The following is a 25717-nucleotide window of genomic DNA, read 5'->3' on the forward strand; positions in this document are numbered from 1 at the left end:
ACCCAATTCTGTCATTTATTTTTGTGATGTTGGTTAAGTCAAGTTCTCTGAACCTCTACTTCCTCATCTATGAATTAAAATGGGTTGGTTGTGGATAACTTCTATGTGATCAGAACAGTGCTACCAACATACTTTATGTATTTGCAAAAAGAGACAATGTGGGCAAGGTGCTGAGTAGGCTATGTTGGAAGAAAGACTCTTCTGAGGGTGCTATAATGGCCAAGTGACTAAGATACGATCTTACCAAACACATACCAGAAAACAAAACAACAGGAAACAAAAAAACAAAACTGCTGAGACTGAGAACAGCTGCTCAATAGCGGTATCTACTTGGGGAAAGCCTATATCCATCTGTGAAGACAAAGTAGAACTGGACCATAACCATTTTAAACAGCTTTGACAGCTCCAGGACTAATACGACCTTGACAGAAAAAAAATCCTTTTGCTCAAAGCAGAGGCTGAGAGAGAAATTCTAAGTGGTTACCTGGGAAACCAAGTGTATTTCATCTATGGGTAAGCTTTCATTTTGAGGTTACATCAGAATCACACGAACAGCTTGTTCATGCTATTTCACAAGGGATTCTGGTTCAGGTGTGGCATGAAAGACTTTGCATTTCTAATAGGACCCCAAGAGAAGTTATGTTACAGGTCCAGTTACATTCTGAAAATCACTAGCCCACATTAAGAGAGCGACAGGCAGGCAGCCTCTGATAACAAGACTACCCCCTTAAGACTTTGGTTGAAGAGTCAGAAGAAAGTGCATAAATAAATAAATAAATAAAATGAATAAATAAATAAATGAAAATCCTCCAAAGATTTCTCTTATTCACATAAAATCAAATTAGTTAAGAAATACAGCTGATGAAAAGACCTCTGTCATTCAAAGCAAGGACTCAAACTTAACTTTTGCCATCTTAAGTAGACTAGAATAGTCACATGGCCTCACACAGATTAACGGCCCTGTGTGGAAAAATGTTGTACGTGGCCAGCATCGTAACTCAAAAGAAAACAAGAACATTTGGTAAACATTTAGCAGTTTGTTTTTTTTCCAGACTTAAGACCTGAGATCAGCTTTAAAGGGCTAAGGTAGGGGCTGGAGAGACGGTTCAGTGGCCCAGTATGTACTGCTCCTGTACAGTACCAGTTTGGTTCTCAGCATCCACAGAAATGGCTTACAACCACCTTCACTCCAGCTCCCAAAGTCAACTCCCATTTAACCTCTGTGGGCACTGCACTCACACTTACATGGACAGATATGGGGGAACGGGGAGGCAAGGAAATGTATAGTTAGCACACAGCTAGCTATCTTAATGACTAAAATGAGCAAATTAACTTAGTGACTAAAGACTAATTACCTGACTGGGGAAGGGAGAACCCCTAACAAATATTCTATGGAACACGAGGAGGAAAAAAAGCTGTGATGCCGAGTTTGAATAGTCAACAGGAAAATAAAGCTTCTGTATTGTTTTGGAAGAAGTCTAAACATTTTATAATTTCTTATGTACACTTTGACGCCCTTTATTAGTCTTAAAGCAAATAACTTTTTTCCCCAAGAATGACAGTTCGTTATTACTTCAAATTTTTATTCCAACTCCAAAAATAGGACTATCCCATACAATAGCAAACATTCTGCTTTTTTATGGTCATTACTCAAATATACTTGCTTGCCTATGCTTACTGTTAAATTACCACCTACAGCATTTCAACTGAGAAAAAAGTCCCATTATATTTTTAGTTATACCTCTTAAGACAGCCCAAGAGAAAATAAACTAATATATGATGTTACTCACTAAAAGAAAAAAAATACTCTTCATGGTCTTTCATTCATTTCATCAACTAGGTCACACAAGGCAGCATCTTTTTCTATAATCTGGTCCCTCCTGTGACCTGAATTCTCTCTTTGTTGTTCATTCTGTCCAGTACAATTGCTGCTATCATCAGTATCCATGGGCTCAGTTTTAACTCTCATCCCTGCTTCTGAATGGGGCAAATCATCAGGCAAAGAAGCAAGGCAATTTTGAATCATTTCAATTACTCGTTCCAGGTGTTTCTGAAACCTCTCAGCTGTTTCCAGACGTTGGCGTTTCTGGACCTCCATCATGACTCTCAAGGTCTCTCTTGCTTGGTGTGGTCGATACTCATTTATAAGATGGTGCACATGAACAAAAAGCAGCTTAAGATCTTCTAGCTTCTCTTCTCGTTTTATACTCCCAGGGCTCCTTATTAAGATATCTAAAAGGTCCAAGAAATTAATCAGTATAGACATATTGAGTTTTCTCAGTTCTTTCTTGTGATCAAACTGCATAGGATGAAGCCGTTCGATGCCCTGACTTTCCAAAGGGCGAATGATGAGATCATCACATTGGAACTGGTTGCCAAACATCATGTAACTGTCTTTAATCGGAGGGGGAGGCTTGGGAGCTAAGCCTTCCTGAATATTTTCATCTGTGTATTCCTTGATGTACTGCATTGGCGGTGGTGGAAGCGCACTCACTTGCTGTGGCTCACCCATCATGGACAATCAAGAACCTAAAGAAACAAAACACAGATTCAGAACAGAACTATAAAACACCATCCCAATCCCCGTAAGTGACTTCCAAGTATGTTCTTACCTCTGACAGGACAGAATCCAAGACAAGATGATCTTGGATTTTAAAATTAACATTAAAAAAGGGACTGGCTATCAATTATTTCCTAATTAAAGATCATGTTAACAGCCTTATATTTTCTTTGATGTCCTTGATGCTTTCAAGGGCAGTTAAATAAACAAAAGTTACACAATCTGAGGGAGGGTGTCTGCTGAGGCAAAAGAAAGATTAACAGCCTACAGATGGATGTGCAGGATGTTGTTTCTGCTTTGTGCCTAGGATCTCCTATTGCCACCACCCCCTACCCTAGGGGGTTGGGGGCAAGGTGCCTGTGCAGCAGAGACCTTGCCATTCCAGCAGAAGGCAGACACCCACAATTACAGTAATGACATTGAGAGAAAAAGAGAAAGAACTTCCAGGGCACAAAAGACCCCCAGCACCTGTCAATTTCTCAAAGACAGACCTGGGTGAAGTATACTGAAAATAAAGGGGTGCTGGGGGAGGGGGGCTCTTGTGACATATGTCACTGTATCATGAAGCTTCACTGATGAGGAAAAAAAGTTACCAACCTACCACCAGGCAGCCTGGTCAACACAACTTCGATGTTCAGAAGTTCACTTGAATTCAGACCATACTATCTTCAAACTTCCTGATGGTAAGTATGCCTTGAAAATTGAGATCTTGTTAGGCAGTCAAGACAAGAGGTGTGCTAATTTCGCCCTAGAGGACAGGTGACCCTGGCAAAGGAGGAAGAAAAAAGTAAAGCAAAGCTGTGGTTTCATGGATGAACTGACAAGAACTAGTTAAGTTTATGGACTAGGACAGAAAACTACATTCCAAAGACTTCTGTTAGCTTTGGAGCCTGTCCTGGAACTAGCTCTGGTAAACTAGGCTGGCCTTGAACTCACAGAGACCCGCCTGCCTCTGCCTCCCTCAGGCTGGGATTAAAGGCGTGTGGTAGGTGCATGTGGGAATCTACTCTGGGGGAAAAAACACACGCAAATGTCATATGCCTTATTTATTACTCTTTCCCACAGTGAAACTACATATGGTGTTTACCAATCTCCCATCACAATCACCTTTGCTTTCTATTGCACACTAGTTTCCAAAACCAAACACTTAAAACTCTAACATTTTGACAAAAAACAAACCCAAAGCATCGTTAAATTTCAAACTTCTATTATTATTATCCAAGGTTTCTGGAGGAGGCCCCATCTTAAGAGTATGGTACAGTTTTATCAACACATTAGCATTCTATAACCTTTCTAAATACATAAACCCGAACACTGCAACATATATGGTCAAAATAACCTCTGCTTATTCCAATCTGGGCCTAAGTGTATTATCCAAGGAGGAGATTCCCGAGTGCTTTTTTGCACTGATCTGAGTTCAGCATACACCACCTTCCAACATCAACCCGGGCCAGTAACACACGGGTTCTGTACCAGTATCACACCTAGAATACGTTAAATCTGAGGGTAGCCTCTTCAAACTCTTCAGGTTTCCAACTGTTTGGTCACATTCACACACACCCCATTCGCTTCTTTTTTCACTCCTCTTGCCATAAGTACTTCAGTATAGTCCTAAAACACGAGTGTTCTCTGGCAACCACAGCAAGCCGCCACTGAACCTCATTATAGAAACAAGAAAGGCAATCCCCAACGTGCAAAACTGGGTACATCAGATCAAGAGCCCGGCAAATGGTGCAACGGGAATTCTTACTCCCGGGTTTGCTAGGTTTTTTTTGTTTGGTGTTTTTTTGTTTTTTTTTTTTTTTTNCCGAGCTTCACTAAGTCGCTAAGCCTCCAGAACAGAGCCTGCCACGGGACGGGATCCGCCCATCACCGGTTTAAACTGAACTTTTCAAAGCCGCAGGAGGTCGTAACTGACTAGCACTAGCAAAACCCACACTTTCTAGTGTTTGCTTTGTGGGGGGGGGGGGGGGAAGCGTCGCAAGTTTCACTTTGTCCCCTGTACCTGGGACCCCTCTGCAAGTCAGGTAAATGGGGAATCGGGATCCGCTCGGAGTTCTCGCGCCCCTCCCGCCAGCCCCCGCCGTCCCAGGTGGCTCTTCTCATTTTACCGATGGCGACGGGGCACCGTCCTGGAGACGGCCACGGCGGGTCAAAAAGACGTCGGCGTGGGGACGAGAACTCGGGCCTCCCGAGTCCGGCTCTTCCCGCACGCGGCTCACCTTCGGCCTCGGGCAGGCTCCGCTGAGCGACGCGGGGGGCGGGGGCACGCGAGCCCGGGATTCCCAGGATGCCCCGCGCCGGGCTTCGGCGCTCCACGCTCGGGGAGACGCAGCCGCGGGGGCGGAGAGAGAAGCTCAGGCTGCGGTCGCCAAGCGCGGCCGCCCGCTCACCTCAGCGCTTGCTTTTCCGGTAGCGACTTTCCTCAGCGCAGCGGAAGCACAAGTTCCGGTTGCCTTCTCAGGAAGAAGCCTCTGACGCTGGCCTTTAATTGGCTACCGAGGCTGTCCTATGACAGGTCTTACTCCCGCCCTAAAGATCCTGCGCCTGCGCACTGCTGCATCTCCCGTTTTCCCCCGGGGTTTTCGCAGGGATTTCGCCCTACCCAACACTCACAACCCTAGGTCAGGTCAGGATAGTACATCTGCGTACATTTTTGTCAGTAACAGAAACTACTACCTATTAATTCCATTCCTCACCCCTCACTTTCAAATGAGACTCTTAAGAGGAATCCACTTGCCTTATGTAAAAAGTCCGAAAATACGGATAAGCAATATATTAAAATATTCTATCAATGCTAACCTCACCATCAAAAATGTTTTAATAAGATTATACTCCGTGATAAACATACCTACGTATATAACTATTTGCAAATATATGGACATATTTGTGAACATGATTAAGAATAAAATCCTAAACCTGTATCCCCCCCCCCCTCTGTTCACTTTTATTTTCTCTCAGGAATTCAAAGATGTCTATTACAATTCTTCCACAAATTGACAAATGAAAAAAATTAATCTGATATAATTTTTTAAAAGAAGGGGGGGGGCGATTTCACTGCATAGCCCAGGCTGGCCTGAAACATCCCTTCCCGGCCTCAAGAGAGTACGGCAAAATGCCCTCAGGCCCAGCAAGAAAACTTTCCTTTTACCGTTTTGTTTACAGTTTTTGGTTTTTTTTTTTGCTCCCTCCTTCCCCCCCCCCCAAGAATTGTTAACAAATGTCCAAATTCTTGGGAGTCTTAAGGCTGCACTCTGAATATTAAAAGTAAGATAAGAATGTTCATCTGATAAAACAGCTCTGCTTCACAATTCTTTTTAAAGATGTGGAGAATTGCAGGCTAACAGTGAAAGTACAGACCATCAACATTAACGGTTCCACGCTCAATATTTCATCTCCAGGCCAGCGTGCAACTCGGCAAGGTAAGGCTTTTTATTTCTTCATCTACCCATAGAACTATTATCTTACTGAAAGTTTATTAGCGGTCATTAAATAAAAAAACTGACTATATATGCATATACATATACATATGATTTATTAGAGTGTCTCACAGGATGCCGTCCAAGAATCCCAATGGCTGTCTCATGCGTGAAAGGCCGAGCATCCTGTAGCTGCTCAGTCCAAGAGGCTGGACATCTCAGCAGCCCTCGTCTGGCACTGGAGCCTGGAGGATTCCTGGAGGGCTTCTGGACTTCAGTCTCTGTAGGAACCCCCAAAAAATTGGTTCTAATACTGGCAAAGGATTGACACAGCAACAGGATAGATGAAGTTGCCACTAAGTGTGAGGGGCACGCAACCAAAGCACGGTTTCCTTTCTTCTTGTCCTTTTTATCTGGGCAGCTACAAGAAAATACCACCCAGTCTTCCTTTCTGCTTCTAAAAATCTGATTAAGAAAATTCCGTATTGGAGCTCACGGGAGTTTGGGTTTTAGTTGATTTCAGATGCAAACGAGTTAATAACCAAGATTAGCCAGCACCCAAAGATAAGTTAATTGGGATGGGGCTGTAGCTCAGTTGGTAGGGAACTTACCTAGAATACATGAAACTGGGCTCTATCCCCAACACTACGTTAGCCAGACATGATGGCCTATGCCTGTAACCACAGCACTTAGGGGGTCAAAACAGAAGGATCCAGAATTCAGAAATTCAAGGTCATCTTCAGCTATGTAGTTCAAAGCCGGCTTAGGCTATGTGAGAACATGTCTCAGAACAGAAAGAAGGAAAAGAAGAAAGTAAAAGAAAGATCGCTCTAGCTTTTATCATCAACTACCACATCAATATTTTGATTCAGATTGTCTCTGGTTCCAGTTAAGAACTACCCTTTTCAAACTACTAATGTCTTTTAATTGGCTTGTAATACATACATTCCTCCCCCATCCTACCCCCCATCAATATTTCGGTTGAAGGAATCCATCCCTTTTAAGCATACCTGAATCAAGTGTTTCTCCTGACACCAGCATGTCCTACACCAGAGACTGCCAGGGTTATTTCCCATATATCACGGTATCCCGTCTGTCAGCAGTACTTGACGCATTTCATCATTTGATTCCTCCAGGACTCGGTTGTGAAGCCACCTCTCAGTCATGTGACGACCCATAGGTCATACCACAAACACCCTGGAACCCTCTATACTTCAGTCCCTAGCAGGCAGCTTTACCCAATGGTATAGCATCTGCTTGCAAAAAGCTCCTGATTTTCTTCCAGTGCACTGCTGAAACTGCCACACCAGCCTCTTGCATTAGTTCTATTTTAAAGTGTTTCAAATATTAGTTTTATTTTAAAGTGTTTCAAACATGACAAATTGTTACCACTCCCATGACTCTGTTATCATTCTTTCTTGCCTTGATTTCTCCCAAATGGTTTCTTTGCTTCCGCTTTTGTCCTCCCTTATCCTTCTCCGTTCTGAAGTAGAAGATTGAGCTCTGTTCAAAATTCTCCAAGGCAGTTTCTATCACATAGAAAACGAAATCTAACGCCCCTACCATGGCCTATAGAAAGCTCTACAGGATGATGGTCCCCCAAACATTTCAAAATGTACTAAACATCCTTCATAGGGTTTGTCATCAACTGAAGTCATATTCATGTAGCATATTGGTTTATTGCCTTCCTCGTCAGAATACAAGCTTATGAGCATAGAACATCTTCCCGATTCATTCACTGTTGTCAGCACCTAGAACAGTGTCTGAGATGGGCAAGTACTCAAGAAATATTTATTGAATAAATAGCAGAATAGCTATAACTGTCTTCTGTAACTCCGGGGAACGTATTCCATGATCACTAGTGAGTACCAGAAGGCACAGATAGTTCCTAACCCTGTACATAGTATACAGTTTTATTATTCCCACCTATAATAACGTTCAACTCATAAATAAGTACAGTAAAATGAACTACAATAACTAATAAAGGAATAGAATATTTATGACAGCATATGTAATAAAATTTTGTGAGTGTGGTCTCTAAGTATCATATCACTAATTCACTTTTAGGAAATACTTTATTGACAAACGTGAACAGCAAGATTGATTCCTCCTGTATGTAAAGTAAAGAAAGATTACTTGAGCAAAAACTCAGCAGTAATGTAACGGAAAATCTCTAACGGATGGCGTCTACTAAGAGACAGCAGGGTGAGTGGCATGTGTAATATCTATACTCTGAACCAAGGGATAACGCACAACTTTGGCAGGCCAGAACTGGACAGTCTGCACCATTCTATTCAAACTGATACACACTTTCAACTATACTATAAATTTATTTCTGGAATTTTCCATCTAATTTGTCCATGAGCAATTGAAAGCAAAAGCTTCGATAAGCAAGGACTATTATACGGCCATCAGTTTCAAATGAAGCTGTAGTGATGCTAATTGATAGACCACGGTCTGCACAGCCATAGCTCTGCTGGGTGACAGTACTTTCCTCCCAGAGTTAACTGTCATAACCACTGGATTGTGAGCATCTCCCTTCACACTTGTTTTGCACTCAATTTCCCAACTGAGCTTAATTTCTAGAAGGTCCAAACTGCACATGTCTTACAGCTAGTGACCTAATCAAGGTGGACTGTCAGCCTCTTGATTCTCATTCTGGTATTCTTTCCAGTAAAGCCCAAATGAATAGTGGCTGTGAACTCCGTGTCGTGATAGGAGCTGTGGAAACACGGGTGTGATCGACACTAATTTTATCTGTTGTCGACTGTATCTGCAAGGTTTGAATGGAAAATGTATGCCTTGGGTTTAACAAGGCATACGTTTCTTCAACACATCTTTATGGTGTGTCCATCATGCCAGGCACTGTTGTAGAAGGTCAAAGACACATGTCTAACCTCCTGATGGAAAGGTGTAGACAGCAGGATGCAAACATAGGAATCTCAGATAGGGATAAGGGTTGTGGGGACAAAGTAATGCAGTCTCATGTGGTCGCAGTGTGGGCTAAGGCCAGCTGCTTGGGGGAGTGACAGACGGTGACCTTGGGTGTCAGCTATGAATAATGGAGAAAGGTGAATGTTGCAGGGGTAATGGAAACAGCAGTTGGAGCAATGTCGAGGTACCCATGATGGTCTTGAGCTGGAGCTGGAAAGGAACCGAGCGCACCTCCCTCGTAGCGTGCACCTTCTCCGTGTGTCGTCCCCCCACGTGTCCTGCCACGCTCACAGAAGTAAGCCAATGTAATGTTACAAACCTTTGGGTTGTATTTGCTCTGCATCTTCAGTCTGCTTTGCCATCCCAAAGGATGCGCAGTGCTTTAATCTGCTGTCATTTGGTGCTAGGAATCTATTCTTCAGTTTTCTGTCATAAGCAACTTTTCTCCAGTGAACTGCTTGAGTCTTTCATACTTTTTAAAAATTGGCTTGTCTTCTCTGTTGAGTTGTGTGAGCGTGCGCTGGGTACAATAAGTTATTTACTAGATATATGTCTTGTAAATATAAATATTTTTAAGAACTTATGGCTTCATTTAACTCTCCCTATAGTATCTTTTAAACAACAAGAGTTCTTAGCTTCCGCGAAGTGCTATCAATTCTTATTTTTTAGATTTACTTATTTTACTATGAGTGCTTTGCCTGCACATATGTATGCATAACACATGTGTGCCTGGTGCCCACAGGAGCCAGAAAAGGGTTTTGGACCCCCTGAGACTAGAGATACAGATGGTGGGAGCCACCACGTGGGTGCTGGAAATCAGACCCAGATCATCTGCAAGAACAATGGGTGCTCTTAACTGCTGAACCGTCTCCAGTGCTGTCGATTATGTCCTCTCGTGTCTCATACCTCATGTATCCTATCCAAGAATCTTTGCTTAACCAAACATTGTAAGGGATTGGGTTTTTTATGATTTTAAGTGTTACTTTGAGGTTTCTAACTTTGGGTGGATTTGTTTTCATATATAGTATAGGTAAGAATCAGGGTTCCATTCATTTATTATTTTTGTGTATAGAAATCTAACTTTTCCAGCCCTTCACTGACTCTGCTGATATTATAGTGCTATTGGTAGAAAGGTTCATATACAATAACCTGTGGTTGTCAGTTTGTATTTTCAGCCCGTTAATCAGTCTCAGGAGAAGAATTGGAAGCTAGCAAATGAAAATGGTTGGTTTCAATATCTTCTTATTCATAGGATATGATATAGTATATATAGTGATGGTGTATATATGTGTGTGTGCATTTGTATATATATATATACATTCATAGATCTGCAACCTAAAGGAAACACTTCCAATGAAAATCAATGCTAATGAATTTTCCAATGAAATCTACAGTATGGCTTCAATCCCTAATAACCATTTGTTTTTGTGCGTGTTACTGTTACTTTATTGGTGTGAACAAATGTATCACTAACAACTCAGCAACCCAGACCTAGTACAGCCATTGGTGAGGGGGCAGTTTGCTTTGCGGCTCACAATTTTTCATGCCAGCAGGGGGCAGCAGTAACCAGATCAGCTACGTTCAGGCCCTGGGGCTTCTGTGCTAATTCCACTAGCTGTCTCCCACTTCCCATCTGTTACACACAGCACTGCCAGGCTGCTGTGTGCGTGGTGTGGCTGTGCTATTTCTCATCCTCTGTTTGGATAACCAGGCTCTCTGTCTGTCCTAAAAATCCCCCGAACTCTCCCAGTCATCTCTCCCTCCCCACAGGTCTCTGGAATTCATTGACCTTTTTACTATCAGAATGATGTGACCTTTCCTAAAATGTCATGTAGTTGGAGTCATACATAGTGTTTTCTTCTACCCAAGGATTCCTCCATTTCTTTTGTAACTGTATCTTTACTTTTTTAAAAAAAAAAACATTTAATAACAGTCCATCTGTGGACATACCTCCTTAACATGCGGTGGTCAGAGGGCAACTTTGTGGAGCTGGCTCTCTCCTTCTGTGTGTCTGTGGGCTACAGCACCTTTACCTGCTGAGCCGTCTCTCCCCCATCCTTAGCGTGCGCTTTCAAGAGTTCTTTGAATATTTCGGGTAATGACCTTTATCAGAGAGGTCTTTTGAAAAATATCCCACTCGGAAGCATATCTTCTCATTTTCAACGGTATCTTTCAGAGAACAGAAGGGGAGGTGGTTGTTGTTTTAATCAAGCCTGGCTCATGTTTTCAGGGATTATGTGTTTGTTGCTGATACAGTTTCACATTTTACAGGCAGGCCTATGACTTGTTTGTGCTCGTTTTTTGTGGTAGGTTAAGGTCTTTGGGTGTCTGGTTGCCTCTGTTTACTGATAAAGCTATTCTGCCTCCAGTGAGCTGCTTCTGCTTCTTTGCCAAGTCAGTTTCCTTCTGGGCTTTCAGTTCCCTTCCTTTGGTTCATCAACAGTTTCAACAATAATGCTTTGTGCTATCAGAGTAATTTGTGATAAATCTTAAAATCTGGTCCTGTCAGCTGTTTGGCTTTATTTTCCCCAGGATTGTACTAGGTGCATTCTAGACGTCGTGCTTTTCCTAATAAACTTTAGAATCTGTTTGTCAGTATCCACGCAGAAACCCCCTAGGTAAACTAGTTATTGAAACGGGAGGCAATTGTAGGTAATTACATAAAGCAATGCAGAGAGATCCCTCGCATGCGGTGTCCAGTTTATCCTGATGGTACTTCTTGCAGAATGATAGTAGAGCACAGTTACTACAGCCATGCTGTAGTACAGTCAAGGTCCCTTTCCATCACTCTCCTAGTGCCCCTTTTATATATCCATTTCCCATAGCCTATTGTCCTTTCTATACCATTTTAGGTCAGCAACATTCCATAAGTGAAGCCAATCAGTATGTAACCTTTGGGGCTAGCTTTTCCAATCAGAACAGTTATCTGGAGAGTCAGGTAGGTTGTTTGATAGCATATTCTTTTCTTCCTGGATATTATTGTATAACATGGATGTGAAAAGGATATTTTAACCTCTGAAGGAGTCATTCAGGGCTGTTTTTTATTATGCGGAAAGCTACCATAAACATTTGTGTAAGGGTTTTTATATTGAGATACATTTTCATTTCTCAGAGATAAATACCGAGGGGTAAATTGCTATAAATTGCATATTTGGTATTTAAGAAACTACTGAACCATTTTCCGTAAGGACTGTACCTCTTTACATGTCCACTGTCAACAAATACAGATGAGTGACATAATTTCTCCTGCTCTGAATCACGCTTTTGTATTTCCCCTATTTATTTATTTCTTACTTTAACTATTCTCATAGATACACAGAATTATAACATTGTGATTTTAATTAGCATTCCCTCAAAGGAGTTTATGGATTTATTTAATCTTTTTATTTATTATCTGGGTAACTTTTGCCCATTTTTGACTGGGTTGTTTGTTTATTTTTTTAATTTTTAATTTTTATTTTTGGTTATGTGTGTGTAAGGGGGTTGTGCATATGAGTGCAGTGCCCGTGGAGACCAGAAGAGGGCATCAGATCTCTTGAAGCTGCAGTTGGCAGTCATCGTGAGCCATCTGATGTGAGTGCCTGGAACCAAACTCAGATTTTCTCTTTGGTCAGTGTGTGCTCTTAACCGAGGAGCCATCTCTACAACCCAGGGTGTTTTCTTAGTGCTGACATTTGATAGTTTAGTAATATAGAAACTGTTACTCTGTGGGCCATTTGATTTGCAAATATTAATATTTTTTGCATTTTCAACCTGTTTTTATTTGGTTAACAAGATCATTCAAAGGACTTAGTGTTTTGAATTTTGGGGATGTGCAAATGAACAATTTGTTTTCCTTTATGAACTACATTTTTAACATCTCCTGTGGTTTCTCCTTACATTTCTTATAATTTTGTTTTCTTTAAGTAAATCTTGAATAAGTCTTTGACTCACTTTGAAAGCCTTTTAATAAGGTTCAAGACTAAATCAAATGTATTTATTTTGTGGTTTGTTGCTACCCAGGACCATATGTTGAAAAGGCTCTCTCTCCCATTGAACCACTTTTGCACCTTCATAAGGACTATGCCAGCCATCTCTACATTAGCATGCTTCAGAGTTTCCCATTGTGTTCCCTTCAGCACTGCGTGTCTTCGGCCACTTAGGCCACATAGTCTTGGTGACTACCACGGTGCGGTGTCCTGAAATTGGGTACACGTATCCCTAATACTTGGGATTTATTTTTATAGTTGGTCTGTATAGTTGTGTTTATTTCTCATACGTATGATTTTTTTTCATGATTTTGTCTTTACAAAATATCTTATTGAGTTTTAACTGATAGCACATTATACCTATAAGTCACTTTGGGGAAGACAGAAATACTGAAACTTCAAATTTATGAACTGGATATATCTTTCCGTTGGCTTACAGCTTCTTGATTTCTTCCCTCAATGTTGTGTACACGTTTTTAGATTTACATGTAAATATCTATGTTTTGTATTCTGTGACCTTGGGGAACTCACTCATCAGTTCTTGGAACTTTATTGTAAATACCTAGGGAGTTCCTGTAGAGCGTTCTTGTTATCGCTGCCTAAGCTGTGTTTCTTGCTTTTTCATCTGCATGTTTTTGATTTTATACTGTTGCTAGGGCACTGCCCACAACTCCTGGCACCCTGATGGGTACATGTGACGAGTGGACATTCTTGCTTTGCTCTTGGCCTTAGAGAAGCGTGGGCTTTCATCACTCTGTAAAATGGGAGCTCAATTTTTTTTTGTGCTGTATCATATTGACATTTTATTTCTGTTACATGAGACGTTTCACTGTGACTAGGTGTTGGATTTTGTCATTTACTCTTTTTCATAGATTAATGTGATTATGTGATTTTTCTTCTGTAGCCTCTTCATGTGGTGATTATATCAATTGATTTAAGATACTCTAGGATAAAACCTGCTTGGTTGTAGTATATAATTATCCTATTTGCTATTATTTTGCTGGAGATCTTTGTTTTGTCTTATGAGGGACATTAGTCAACTGCTTTCTTCTTTCTCCTCCTTTTTTCATTTTTAAAAGTATTTTTTTTACTTTTTTGGAAATTTTAAAAATATGTGTTTGGATGTTTTGCCTACTTACATGTGTGTGCATCACATACATGTCTAGTGCCTGCAGAAGTCAGAGGAGGTATCATGTCCACTTATACTAGAATTTTGAAGGGTTGTGAGCTGCCGTGTGGATACTGAAAACCAAACTGAGGTCTTCTAGAAGAACAAGTGCTCTTAACCCGTGAGCCATCTCTACAGCTCCTTTAATACTTTTTGAGACAAGGTCCCACTGTGTACCCCTGTCCTTTAATTCAATATTTTGATGCCTCAGTCCCCTTGGTGCTGGGATTACATATATGTATAACCATACCTTGTCCTTCTTCTTATTAGTTTCTTTGGTTTTGGAATCAGAACATTACTAGCTTTGTGAGATGAATGAACAGGTATTCTACTTTCTAGAAGGCATTGTGTTAAGTTGGTTTTCCTCCCTTCCCTCACCTCCATTCCTCCCTTCTCCCTCAACCTCCAGAGAGCTTCAGTGGCAGGTGGTTACTACTGTGCTCAGTGTTTTTTTCCTTTAGCTGGAGGTAGAATTCTCCACTGAAACCATCTTGATTAGGTTTGTTTTTAGAGGAAATTAAATTTTAAAACCAATTTAATATCTCTGTGTTTGTACATTTGTGAGGGTTTTGTTCTTTGAGAAAGCTGGTACACTTTATAAAGTTCTGAAGCTCTGTTGTAGCTCTGCTTGCAGGGTCCCCTTAGTCCCCTTTTTATGTCCTCAGAGTCTGTGTATTTCTGGTTTTCATCTGGGATACTAGCAATATGTGTCTTTCCTGTTCTTTCTTTGTTCATTTTACTAGAGGTTTGTCAATTTTCCTTTCAAACAACCGGCTCTTTAATCTATTATCTCATTTTCAATTTCATCAATTTTTTGCTCTGGTCATCCTATTTCTTCTGTGTTTCAGCTTGACTTTAATGTGTTTGCTGTGGGATTTTCTCTTACAATTTTAGTCCTAAGATGAGAATTTAAGTCACTTAACTGAGGCTTCTATCTTCTGTGGTAAATGCAGAAGACGTGTTCTTTTGTCTATACAGTGGTTTAGCTATATTCCACAATTATCAGTATTATTTTTATTTTCAAATCTATGAATTTCTTATTTCCCTTTGAACTTTATGAAGACTGAGGAAATAGCTCAGTTGTAGAATAAATTCAGTCTCTAGCACTGAAAACAAACACACACACACACACACACACACACACAAAATGGGCCTTAGATTTCCTTTATGATCTTGGGGAGTTAGAAGTGCACTGTGGAGACTTTTAATATTTGGAGTGTCTGGTTCCTGTAATCTTTCTATTATCGATCTCTGGCTTGCTCCCATTATAGTCAGATAATACACGGTATAATTTCAACTCCATTAGGTCCATTGAGGTTATCTTTAAGACTTAGAATATGAATGTTTTGATAAAACAACTTGAAAATAATGTGTTGCTGCCAATGGTGAGTGGAGTGTTTGGAAAACACTACCTGGACCACGTCGGTAGAGAGCATCATTGATGTATTTTGTATACTTGCCAATCTTTGTCTAGCTGTTCATTATGTCGTTGAGACAGCTATGTAGAAATACAAATCTAAATGCAAGCAAACTGAATTTGTTTCTTTCAGTCCAGCCAGTTTTTGCTTTCCATCTTTCATAACTTTTCTTTTTTAAAAAACCCATATTTCTTCATCAACATTTTGCCTCAGGACTTTTTAACGTTTCTTTCATTCATTTTTAAAATTGATTTTATTAAGTTGTACATTATTCTCTGCTCTCATTCCTTCCTCTCCTCTCCCGTTCTGCCTTCTCCCATGGCCCCCAGGTTCCCAGTTTACTCAGGAGATCTTGTCTTTTTCTACTTCCCATGTAGATTAGAACCATGTATGTCTCTCTTAGGGTCCTCATTGTTGTCTAGGTTCTCTGGGATTGTGAATTGTGAGCTGGTTTTCTTTGCTTTATGGCTAAAAGCCACTTATGAGTAAGTACTTATGATATTTGTCTTCCTGAATCTGGGTTACTTCACTCAATATGAAGTTTTCTAGATCCATCCATTTGCCCGCAAATTTCAAGATGTTATTAATTTTTTTCTGCTGTGTAGTACTCCATTGTGTAAATGAACCACATTTTCCTTATCCATTCTTCAGTCGAGGGGCATTTAGGTTGTTTCCAGGTTCTGGCTATGACAAACAATGCTGCTATGAACATAGTTCAGCGCATGTCCTTGTGGTACAATTGAGCATCCTTTGGGTATATAACCAAAAGTGGTATTGCTGGGTCTTGAGGTAGGTTGTTTCCTAATTTTCTGAGAAACTACCATACTGATATCCAAAGGGGCTGTACCAACTTTCACTCCCACCAGCAATGCAGAAGTGTTCCCTTTACCTTACATCTTCTCCAGCATAAGTTGTCATCAGTGTTTTTGATCTTGGCCATTCTTACAGGTATAAAAAGGAATCTCAGAGTAATTTTGATTTGCATTTCTCTGATGGCTAAGGATATTGAGCATTTCCTTAAGTGTCTTTCAGCCATTTTAGATTCCTCTGTTGAGAGTTCTCTGTTTAGGTAGGTACCCCATTTTTTATTGGATTATTTGTTCTTTTGATGTCCAATTTCTTGAGTTCTTTTGTATACTTTAGAGATCAACCTCTGTCCAATGTGGGGTTAGTGAAGATCTTTTCCCATTCTGTAGGCTGCCATTTTGTCTTGTTAACCATGTCCTTTTCCTTACAGAAGCTTTTCAGTTTCAGGAGGTGCCATTTATTAATTGTTTCTCTAGGTGTTTATGCTACTGGGGTTATATTTAGGAAGTGGTCTCTTGTGCCAATGCGTTCAAGTGTACTTCTTACTTTCTCTTCTAAGAAGTTCAAGTTCAGTGTGACTGGGTTTATGTTGAAGTCTTTGATCCATTTGGACTTGAGTTTTGTGCATGGTGATAAATATGGATCTATTTTCATTCTTCTACATGTTGATATCCAGTTATGCCAGCACCATTTGTTAAATATGCTTTCATTTTTTCCATTTGATATTTTTTGCTTCTTTGTCAAAAATCTGGTGTTTGTAGGTATGTGGATTAATATCTGAGTCTTCAGTTTGGTTCCATTGGTCCTCCTGTCTGTTTTATGCCAATACCAGGCTGTTTTCAGTACTGTAGCTCTGTACTAGAGTTTGAAGTCAGGGGGATTGTGATGCCTCCAGAAGTTCCTTAATTGTACAGGATTGTTTTGGCTATCCAGTTTTTTGGTTTTGTTTTGTTTTGGGGGGTTTTTGGTTTTGTTTGTTTGTTTGTTTGTTTTTGCATATGAATTTGAGTACCATTCTTTCGAGGTCTATGAAGAATTTGGCTGGGATTTTGATGGGCATTGCATTGAATCTGTAGATTGCTTTTGATAAGATTTCTATTTTTACTATGTTAATTCTACCTACCCAATAGCATGGGAGATCTTTCCACTTTCTGGTGTCTTCTTCAGTTTCTTTCTTCAAAGATTTAAAGTTGTTGTCACACAAGTCTTCCACTTGTTTGGTTAGAGTTACACCGAGATATTTTATGCTATTTATGACTATAGTGAAGGGTGATGTTTCTCTGATTTCTTTCTCAGCCCATTTATCATCTGTGTATAGGAGGGCTATTGATTTTTTTTGAGATAATCTTGTTTCCTGCTACATTACTGAAAGTGTTTATGAGTTGTGGAAATTTCTTGGTAGAATTTTTGGGGTCTTTTTTAAACTATCATATCATCAGCAATAGTGAGAGTTTGACTTTTTCTTTTCTGATTTGTATCCCCTTGGTCTCCTTTTGGTGTCTTATTGCTCTGGCAAGGACGTCAAGAACTATATTGAATAGATATGGCGAGAGTGGACAACCTTGTCTTGTTCCTGATTTCAGTGGAATCGCTGGGAGTTTCTCTCCATTTAGTTTGATGTTGGCTGTTGGCTTGTTGTATATTGCCTTAATTATGTTTAGGTATGTTCCTTGTATCCCTGCTCTGTCTAAGATCTTTATCATGATGGGATGTTGTATTTTATCAAAAGCTTTTTTGGCATCTAATGAAATGATCATGTGTTTTTTTTTTTCAGCTTGTTTATATGGTGGATTTCATTGACAGATTTTCATATGTTGAGCCATCCCAGTATCACTGACATGAAGCCTACTTGATCATGGTGGATAATGGTTTTGATGTGTTCTTGGATTCGGTTTGCTGGTATTTTATTTAGTATTTTTGCATCAATGTTCATGAGTGAGATTGGTCTGTAATTCTCTTTCTTAGTAATGTCTTTCTGTGGTTTGGGTATCAGGGTAATTGTAGCCTCATAAAAAGAGTTTGGCAATGTTCCTTTTGTTTCTATTATGTGGAACAATTTCAGGAGTATTGGTATTAGTTCCTTTTTGAAAATCTTGTAAAATTCTGAGCTGAAACCATCTGGTCCTGGGCTTTTTTTTTTTTTGGTTGGGAGAATTTGATGACTGTTTCTATTTCTTCAGCAGTTATAGGTCTGTTTAATTTGGTTATCTGTTTGTAGTTTAATTTTTTTTATTTGTTAAAGATTTCTGTCTCTTCCCCACCGCCGCCTCCCCTTTCCTTCTCCTCCCCCCAATCAAGTCCCCCTCCCTCGTCAGCCCAAAGAGCAATCAGGGTTCTCTGCCCTGTAGGAAGTCCAAGGACCACCCACCTCCATCCAGGTCTAGTAAGGTGAGTGTAGTTTAATTTTGATAAGTAGTATTTATCCAGAAAGTTGTCCATTTCCTTTAAGTTTTCTAATTTTGTGGAGTACAGGTTTTCAAGATATGACCTGATGATTCTCTGTATTTCCTCTGTGTCTGTTGTTATGTCCCTCTTTTCATTTCTGATTTTGTTAATTTGGATTTTCTCTCTCTGCCTTTTGGTTAGTTTGGATAAAGATTTGTCAATTTTGTTGATTTTTCTTGAAGAACCAACTCTTTATCTCATTGATTCTTTGTATTGTTTTCTTTGTTTCTAATTTGTTAATCTCAGTTCTCAATTTGATTATTTCCTGCTGTCTAGTTCTCTTGGGTGAGTTTGCTTCTTTTTGTTCTAAAGTTTTCAAATGTTCTGTTAATTCACTAGTGTGGAATTTTTCCAGCTTCTTTATGTAGGCATTTAGTGCTATGAACTTTCCTCTTAACACTGCTTGCATTGTGTCCCATAAATTTGGGTTTGTTGTGTGGGCATTTTCATTGAATTTTAGGAAGTCTTTCGTTTCTCCCTTTATTTCTTCCTTGACCCATTTATGATTCAGGTGAGCATTTTTTTAATGTCCATGTGTTTGTGGGCTTTCTGAAATTAGTGCTCCTGAATGAATTCTAATTTTAAGCCGTGGTGAGCTAACAAGATACATAGGGTTATTCAATTTTTTTTGTATCTGTTGAGGTTTGTTTTGTTACTATGTGGTCAATTTTTGAGAAGGTTCCATGAGGTGCTAAGAAGAAGGTATATTCTTTTACGTTTGGATGGAATTTTCTATAGATGTCGGTTAAGTCCATTTGAGATATAACATCTGTTAGTTCCCTTATTTCTCTGTTAATTCTTTGTCTGACTGACCTGTCCAGTGGTGAGTGGAGTGTTGAAGTCTCCCACTATTAGTGTGTGTGGTTTAATGTATTATTTAAGCTTTAGAAGTGTTTCTTTTACATATGAGGGTGCCCTTGTACTTGGGGCATAGATGTTCAGTTTTGAGATTTCTTCTTCATGGATTTTTCCTGTGACTAATATGAAATGTCCTTTGTCTCTTTTGATTGATTTTAGTTTGAAGCCTATTTTGCTAGATATTAGACTAGCTACACCAGCTTGCTTCTTAGATCCATTTGATTGGAAAATTTTTCACAACCCTTTAATCTGAGGTGATGTCTGTCTTTGAGGTTGAGGTGTGTTTGTGTATGCAGCAGAAGGATAGATTCTGTTTTCATATTCAGACTGCTAGCCTGTGTCTTTTTATAGGTGAGTTGAGTCCACTTATATTAAGGGACATTAATGACCAGTCATTGCTATCACCTGTTAATTTAGTTTTCATTGTTGGTGATGTTAAGTGTGTGTTTTTCCCTTCTTTGGGATTTGCTGCTGTGAGATCATCAATTGTCTGTGTTTTTGTTGATATGGCTAACTTCCTTGGGTTGGCCTTTTCCTTCTAGTACTTTGTGTAGGGCTGCGTTTTTGGCTAGATATTGGTGAAATCTGGTTTTGTCATGGAATACCTTGTTTTTTCCTTCTATGTTGATTGAAAGTGTTTCTGGGTATAGTAATCTGGGTTGGTATCTGTGGTCTCCTAATGTCTACATAATGCTTGACCATGACCTTCTGGCTTTCATTGTCTCCAATGAGAAGTCAGGTGTAATTCTGATATAGGTTTGTCTTTGTATGTTACTTGGTCTTTTTTTCTTTGCAGCTCTTAGTATTCTTTCATTATTCTGTATGTTTATTGTTTTGATTATTATATGGCAAGGGAACACTATTTGATGTTTTGTAAGTTTCTTATGTCTTCATGGGGATATCTTTCTTTAGGTTAGGAAAGTTTTCTTCTATGATTTTATAAATATATTTTCTATGCTTTTGAGTTGAACATCTTCTTCTTCTATACCTATTATCCTTAGGTTTACTCTTTTCATGGTTTCCCATATTTCCTGGATATTTTGTGTTAAGCTTTTGTTAGATCTAAGGTTTTCTTTGACAGATGAATCTATTACTTCTATTGTATCTTCAGTGCTTGAGATTTTCTTTTTCATCTCTTGTATTCTGCTGTTTATCTTTGCATTTGTGGTTCCTGATCATTTTCTCATGATTTCTGTTTCAATAATTCCCTCAGCTTATGTTTTCTTTATTGTCTCTATTTCAGTTTTCAAGTCTTGAATAGTTTCTTTTATATGTTTGATTGCCTTTTCTTGGTTTTCTTTAAGGGATTTGTTGTTGTCTTCCAATTTTTTGTTTGTCTTTCCCTCCATTTCTTTGAGGGAATTTTTCATTTTCTTTTTAAGGGCCTCAAATATTTGCTGAAAGTTATTTTTTAGGTCATTTTCTTCTGCTTCATCTATATTTGGTTGTTCAAGTATTGCTATTGTAGGGTTATTAGTTTTTACTGGTATCGTGTTGCTCTTTGGGTGTTGCATGTGTTCTTACCTTGTCTACCCGTCTTTTCCTCAAATTGGTGTAGTTGGAGCTGTCTGTGACCCTGGTGATCAGTCTTCCAGGCGCCAGTGGATCCAGGATCAGATGGTTGCTCCTTGTGGTGCAGTGAGTGCCACAGTTCCAGTGACCCTGTTGGCCACTCTGTGTTCCTTGAGGTCACTCTGCACTCCCAGGTTTTGTTCTGCTCCTGTGGAGTTTGCTGTCTCAGGCCTGCTCCAGCCTAGGTCACTGGCTCAGTCCTGTTTCTGTAAATGTTCATGCTGTGGATCCACTTCTGCTCCTGTGGAGTTCGCTGTCTCAGGCCTGTTCTGGCCTAGGTCACTGGCTCAGTTCTGCCCCTGTGGAGTTCACTGTATCAGGCCTTTCTGGCCTACGTTGCTGGCTCGGTCCTGCTCCTGTGGAGTTTGCTGCCTCAGGTCTTCTCCTTTCATACCTTTTCTGTGGGGTGAATACACTCATATGGTTGCTCTTTTCTTGGTCCCTTTAATAACCCCTGCCTTTTTCCCTCCTACCTCGTCTCACTATGTATCCTAGTGTGTCTTTGAACTCACGATCCCCTGCAACCTCAGGTTCACATCACAATTTAATGTCTTCCTTAATCACAGTATGATATGCCTTTCTTGTTCATGATGGCTTTCACTGCTCTGTAGTCTATTTAGTGACATTAATATAACTCTTTGTTTTCTTTAATTTTTTCATGATACAGTTTTCATTCTTTTACCTTTAATATTTCTTTGTAATTAGAGATTTTTTTAGAGGATTTTGTGAGGGTTTTTATAGATAACATATAATTGCACCATGCTTTTTGAATAGGTATATACAGAGTATTTATGTTTAATATGTTTATTAATATGCCAGAACTTACATATGCCATTTTGTTTTCTGTGTTTTTGTTTATAGTTTTTTTTTCCTGTGGATTATGCTAACATTTTCTAGAGTTTCATTTTGATTTATTTATAATATTTTAATACTTTTTTTGGTTTTTCAAATCAGGGTTTTGCTGTATCTTTTGGAGCTTGTCCTGGAACTAGCTCTTATAGACCAGCCTGGTCTCAAACTCACAAAGATCTGCCTGCCTCTGCCTCCTAAGTGCTGGGATTCAAAGGCGTGCACCACTGTCACCCGGTTTAATACTTTTTTTTAAGTGTTGGATTTTCTTTATTGTGTTTATGTGCATGGCAGGATTGAGGATGTGCCTATGAGTGCAGGTGCCTGACAGGCCAGAGGCAGCAGATTCTTTAAGAGCTGGAGCTGTAGGAGGTGTGAGCCACCTGACATGGGCTCTGAGAACAGAACTCTGGTCCTCTAGAAGAGCAGTAAGTGCTCTTAGTTGCTCAGCCATCTCTTGAGCCTTAATTGGATTTTTTTTCAAGCACTTTGATGCTGCCACCATAGGTATGACATATATACATATCTTTTTAACAGTCTCTACTATTGTCATTTTAATGGTTTAGGTGAAATATAGAAATCTTATGTCTCTTTATATCCCTTTTCTCTTCTTCACTTAGAATATAATGGTCTTAGATACTTCCTTTATAAACATTTAGAACCAAACAGAAAGCATGATAATTTTTCCAGGAGGTATTAAACACAATTTAGAAAAATCTTATAGAAGGAAAACCTATGCAAATTTTCCTATATTTTTGCTAACTGCGTTCTCCCATCTTTCAATGTCTAGCCACAAATATTTAAATAAATCATTTTGAGCCCCTCAGACTCACTCTGTATCTTAGTGCTCTGTCATTGTAGAGACATTATAACCAAGGCAGCTTACAGAAGAAAGCATTTTTTTTCCTTTTTTAAAATTTTATTATTGTTTAACATCCTGACTGCAGTTTCCCCTTTCTTTCCCCTTCCTCCTTTGCTCCGAGCTTCTCCCCCATCACTTCCCCTCTTCCCCGCTCCATCCATACCTCCTCTGTTTCTCTTTTTTTTTTTTTTTTCAGAAAAGGGCAGGCCTCCCATGGATATCAAGCAAGCACGGCATATCAAGTTGCAGTAAAACTAGGCACTTTCCCTCCTATTAAAGCTGGGTGAGACAACCCAGTAAGAGAAAAAAAGGGCCCCAAAAGCTGGCAAAAGAGTCAGGAGAGCCCCTGCTCTCAATGTTAGGAACCCCACAAGACCAAGCTGCACAGCTGTCACATATATGTGGAGGGGCATGCAGGCTGCATGGTTATCGGTTCAGTCTCTGTGATCCCCCAAGAACCCAAGTTAGTTGATTCTGTGGGCTCTCTTGTAGTGTCTTTGACCCTACAGAAGAAATTAGTTGACTTGCTTCTGGTTTCAGAGGGTTAGTCCTTTATCATCATGGTGGGAAGCATGGTGGCAACTAGGAGGCATGGCACTGGAGAAGTAACTGAGAGTGTAATCTCCTGATCCACAAGAGGAAAAAGGGAGACACTAGACCTGGCATGACTTTTGAAACCTCAAAGCCACCTCTAGTGACAGAACTCCTCCAACAAGACCACACATCTCCTAGTCCTTCTCAAATAAGTTCACCAAGTGGGGATTAAGCATGAAAATATATAAACCTATAGGGCCAGTCTCATTCAAACCACCACACTGTGTACGGGAGGATGATCTGGAACTTCTGATCTTCCTGTGTCTACCTCCCAGGTGTTGAGATTACTGGCCTATGTCACTAGTATGTCCTGTAGATCTTTAAAAACAGGTTTTCTGGATGAGTCTCTCTTCCTCCCTCCTACCCTCCTCTTCCTCCTCTGTGCATGTGTGTGTGTGTGTGTGTGTGTGTGTGTGTGTGTGTGTGTGTTTTCCTTCAATTGAGAATGTCTTTCTGGGAGATGGTACACGCCTTTAATCCTAGTACTCAGGAGGCAGAGGCAGGTGGATCTCTGAGACCAGCTTGGTCTACAGAAGTGAGTTCCAGGACAACCAGGGCTACACAGAGAAACCCCATCTTGAAAATCCAAACAAAAAACACACAGAGAGAGACAGGGGGGGATAAGGGGAGTGTTTTGATTTCATGTTCATTTATGAAGAACAAATTTCTTGCAAAAAAGTCTGGGTATTTTTAACTGTTTTATTTAAGCATTTGAAAATTATTGTGCCACTTGTTTGTGTCTTCTACTGTTTCAGATAAGAAATTCTAGTCATTTGAGTTTATTTTCTCTGTAGTTGTAGTGGTTTTCAGTATTTTTGTTTACAGAGCCTATGATTTGTCTGCATATATTTTTCTTTGCATTTATCCATTTTTATTCACTTAGCTAACTGGATCTTTAGATCCTCTTTTACTACATTTTAGCCCTTTCAGCGGTTACTTCTAGTATTCCTATAGACTCCCCTTGTTCCCATCTCAGGACTCAGTGACACAATGGTAGGTCTTCTGTTCTGCTTTCACAGGCCCTGGGGCCCTGTTCATTTCCCCCAGTTTGCTCTGTTTGCTCTGGTTATTCCAATCTCATCATGTCATTACTTTCTCTTTCGGTTCACTGATTATTCCATCTTCCTTATTTAATCGACTATGGACCCAAACACAGCTTTCTTTCAGATACGAAGATTGATTATTTTTTAAACTCTATGTGTGTGTATGTGCGCACATTAGGTATGTGCAGGAAAGCAAACTTGGGTTCCCTGCAAGAGCCGTGACTCTCTTTGCTGCTTAGCAAATCTCCTCAGCCCCTCGCATTGCTGATGTATCTCCAGTTCTAAAGCTTCCACTTGGTTCTCCTTTTCATATTTGGTTTCTTTGCTGGGGGTTTCTAGTTTTTCATTTGTCTTAAGAACTCCCCCAATTGCATTGTCAAGGATGCTTTAAAATACATGTCAGACAATTCTGACTTCTCTGTCATTGAGGCATTTGGTAGATTTTTCTTCATCTATCCACAGGTCTTTCTACTTCTTGGTTAAGATATGGTATTTTTGGTTAAGACAGGAAATTATTGCACTATGTTATGTTATACTGTAAGTTTTATTTATACATTCTTTTAATGAGCTTCCTATGACATTATCCTAATAGGAGATGGGAGAGACCTCCTTTTTACTGCTGCACAAATCTACACCTCAACCCTCTCAATGCTGTAACCTTTTAATACAGTTTGTCATGTTGTAGTGACCCCCAACCATAAAATTATTTTTGTTGCTATTTCATAAATAATTTTGCTACTGTTATGAATTGTAATATAAATATTTGTGTTTTCTGATGGTTTTCTGAAAGGGTCATTTGAACCCAGAAGGTTCATGACCCATATGTTGAGAAGTGCTGCTTTTGAATAAATCTGTCCTCCATGTAGTGCCCTCAGAGGTCAGAAGAGGGTATTGGACCCGCCGGAACCAAAGTCATAGATGGTTGTGAGATGCTATATGAGTGCTGAGAAGTAGTTCCGGGTCCACTTCAAGAACAAGCGCTCTTAAAGCCATTTTTTCCAGCCATAAAACATTTACTCTTCAGAGAAGGCCCCCAGATGTCCCTAGAAACCCAACTTCACCATACAAACAATATAAGCACACATGGGTTCCACAATTTTTCTCAAGTTAAACTTTTATCATCTTTTGTTTAATATCTGATTTCATGTAGAATTATGAGTTTATCATTTGTTTAAAAATTAAGTAAAAAGGCAGTTCTGTAGTAGTATTTCATTTTTATA

The 25717-nt window shown here is 39.7% G+C and overlaps 2 protein-coding genes across 6 annotated transcripts in view; one reads left to right on the top strand and one right to left on the bottom strand.

Annotated features, from left to right (window-relative positions):
- Positions 1–1566: 1566 nt before the first annotated feature.
- Med7 (mediator complex subunit 7) lies at positions 1567–4927 on the bottom strand. Of its 4 annotated transcripts, none has more exons than XM_050138679.1 (3): positions 4783–4927; positions 3158–3325; positions 1567–2529 (listed from the first exon to the last, which is right to left on the bottom strand). In XM_050138679.1, the coding sequence occupies exon 3, from the start codon at positions 2513–2515 to the stop codon at positions 1811–1813; it is 705 nt and encodes a 234-aa protein (XP_049994636.1). In that variant the 5' UTR covers positions 2516–2529; positions 3158–3325; positions 4783–4927; the 3' UTR covers positions 1567–1810. The 4 variants fall into 4 exon arrangements, with proteins under 4 accessions (XP_049994636.1, XP_049994634.1, XP_049994633.1 ...); XM_050138677.1 differs by having other exon boundaries at positions 3162–3325; positions 4672–4818; XM_050138676.1 differs by having other exon boundaries at positions 4672–4818.
- Positions 4928–5747: 820 nt separating this feature from the next.
- Itk (IL2 inducible T cell kinase) overlaps positions 5748–25717 on the top strand; it is a 104880-nt gene continuing 84910 nt past the window's right edge. Inside the window, exons 1-2 of one of the 2 annotated variants that reach the window (XM_050138671.1) lie at positions 5748–5982; positions 8047–8184. The gene's annotated coding sequence lies outside the window, so the exon portion shown is untranslated. The remainder of the gene's footprint in view (positions 5983–8046; positions 8185–25717) is intronic. The other variant, XM_050138672.1, reaches the window with a different exon arrangement.

This window comes from Alexandromys fortis, unplaced genomic scaffold (genome assembly GCF_014885135.2).
Source record: "Alexandromys fortis isolate MF-2015 unplaced genomic scaffold, M_Fortis_MF-2015_v1.1 scaffold_11, whole genome shotgun sequence".
Lineage (NCBI taxonomy): Eukaryota > Metazoa > Chordata > Mammalia > Rodentia > Cricetidae > Alexandromys > Alexandromys fortis.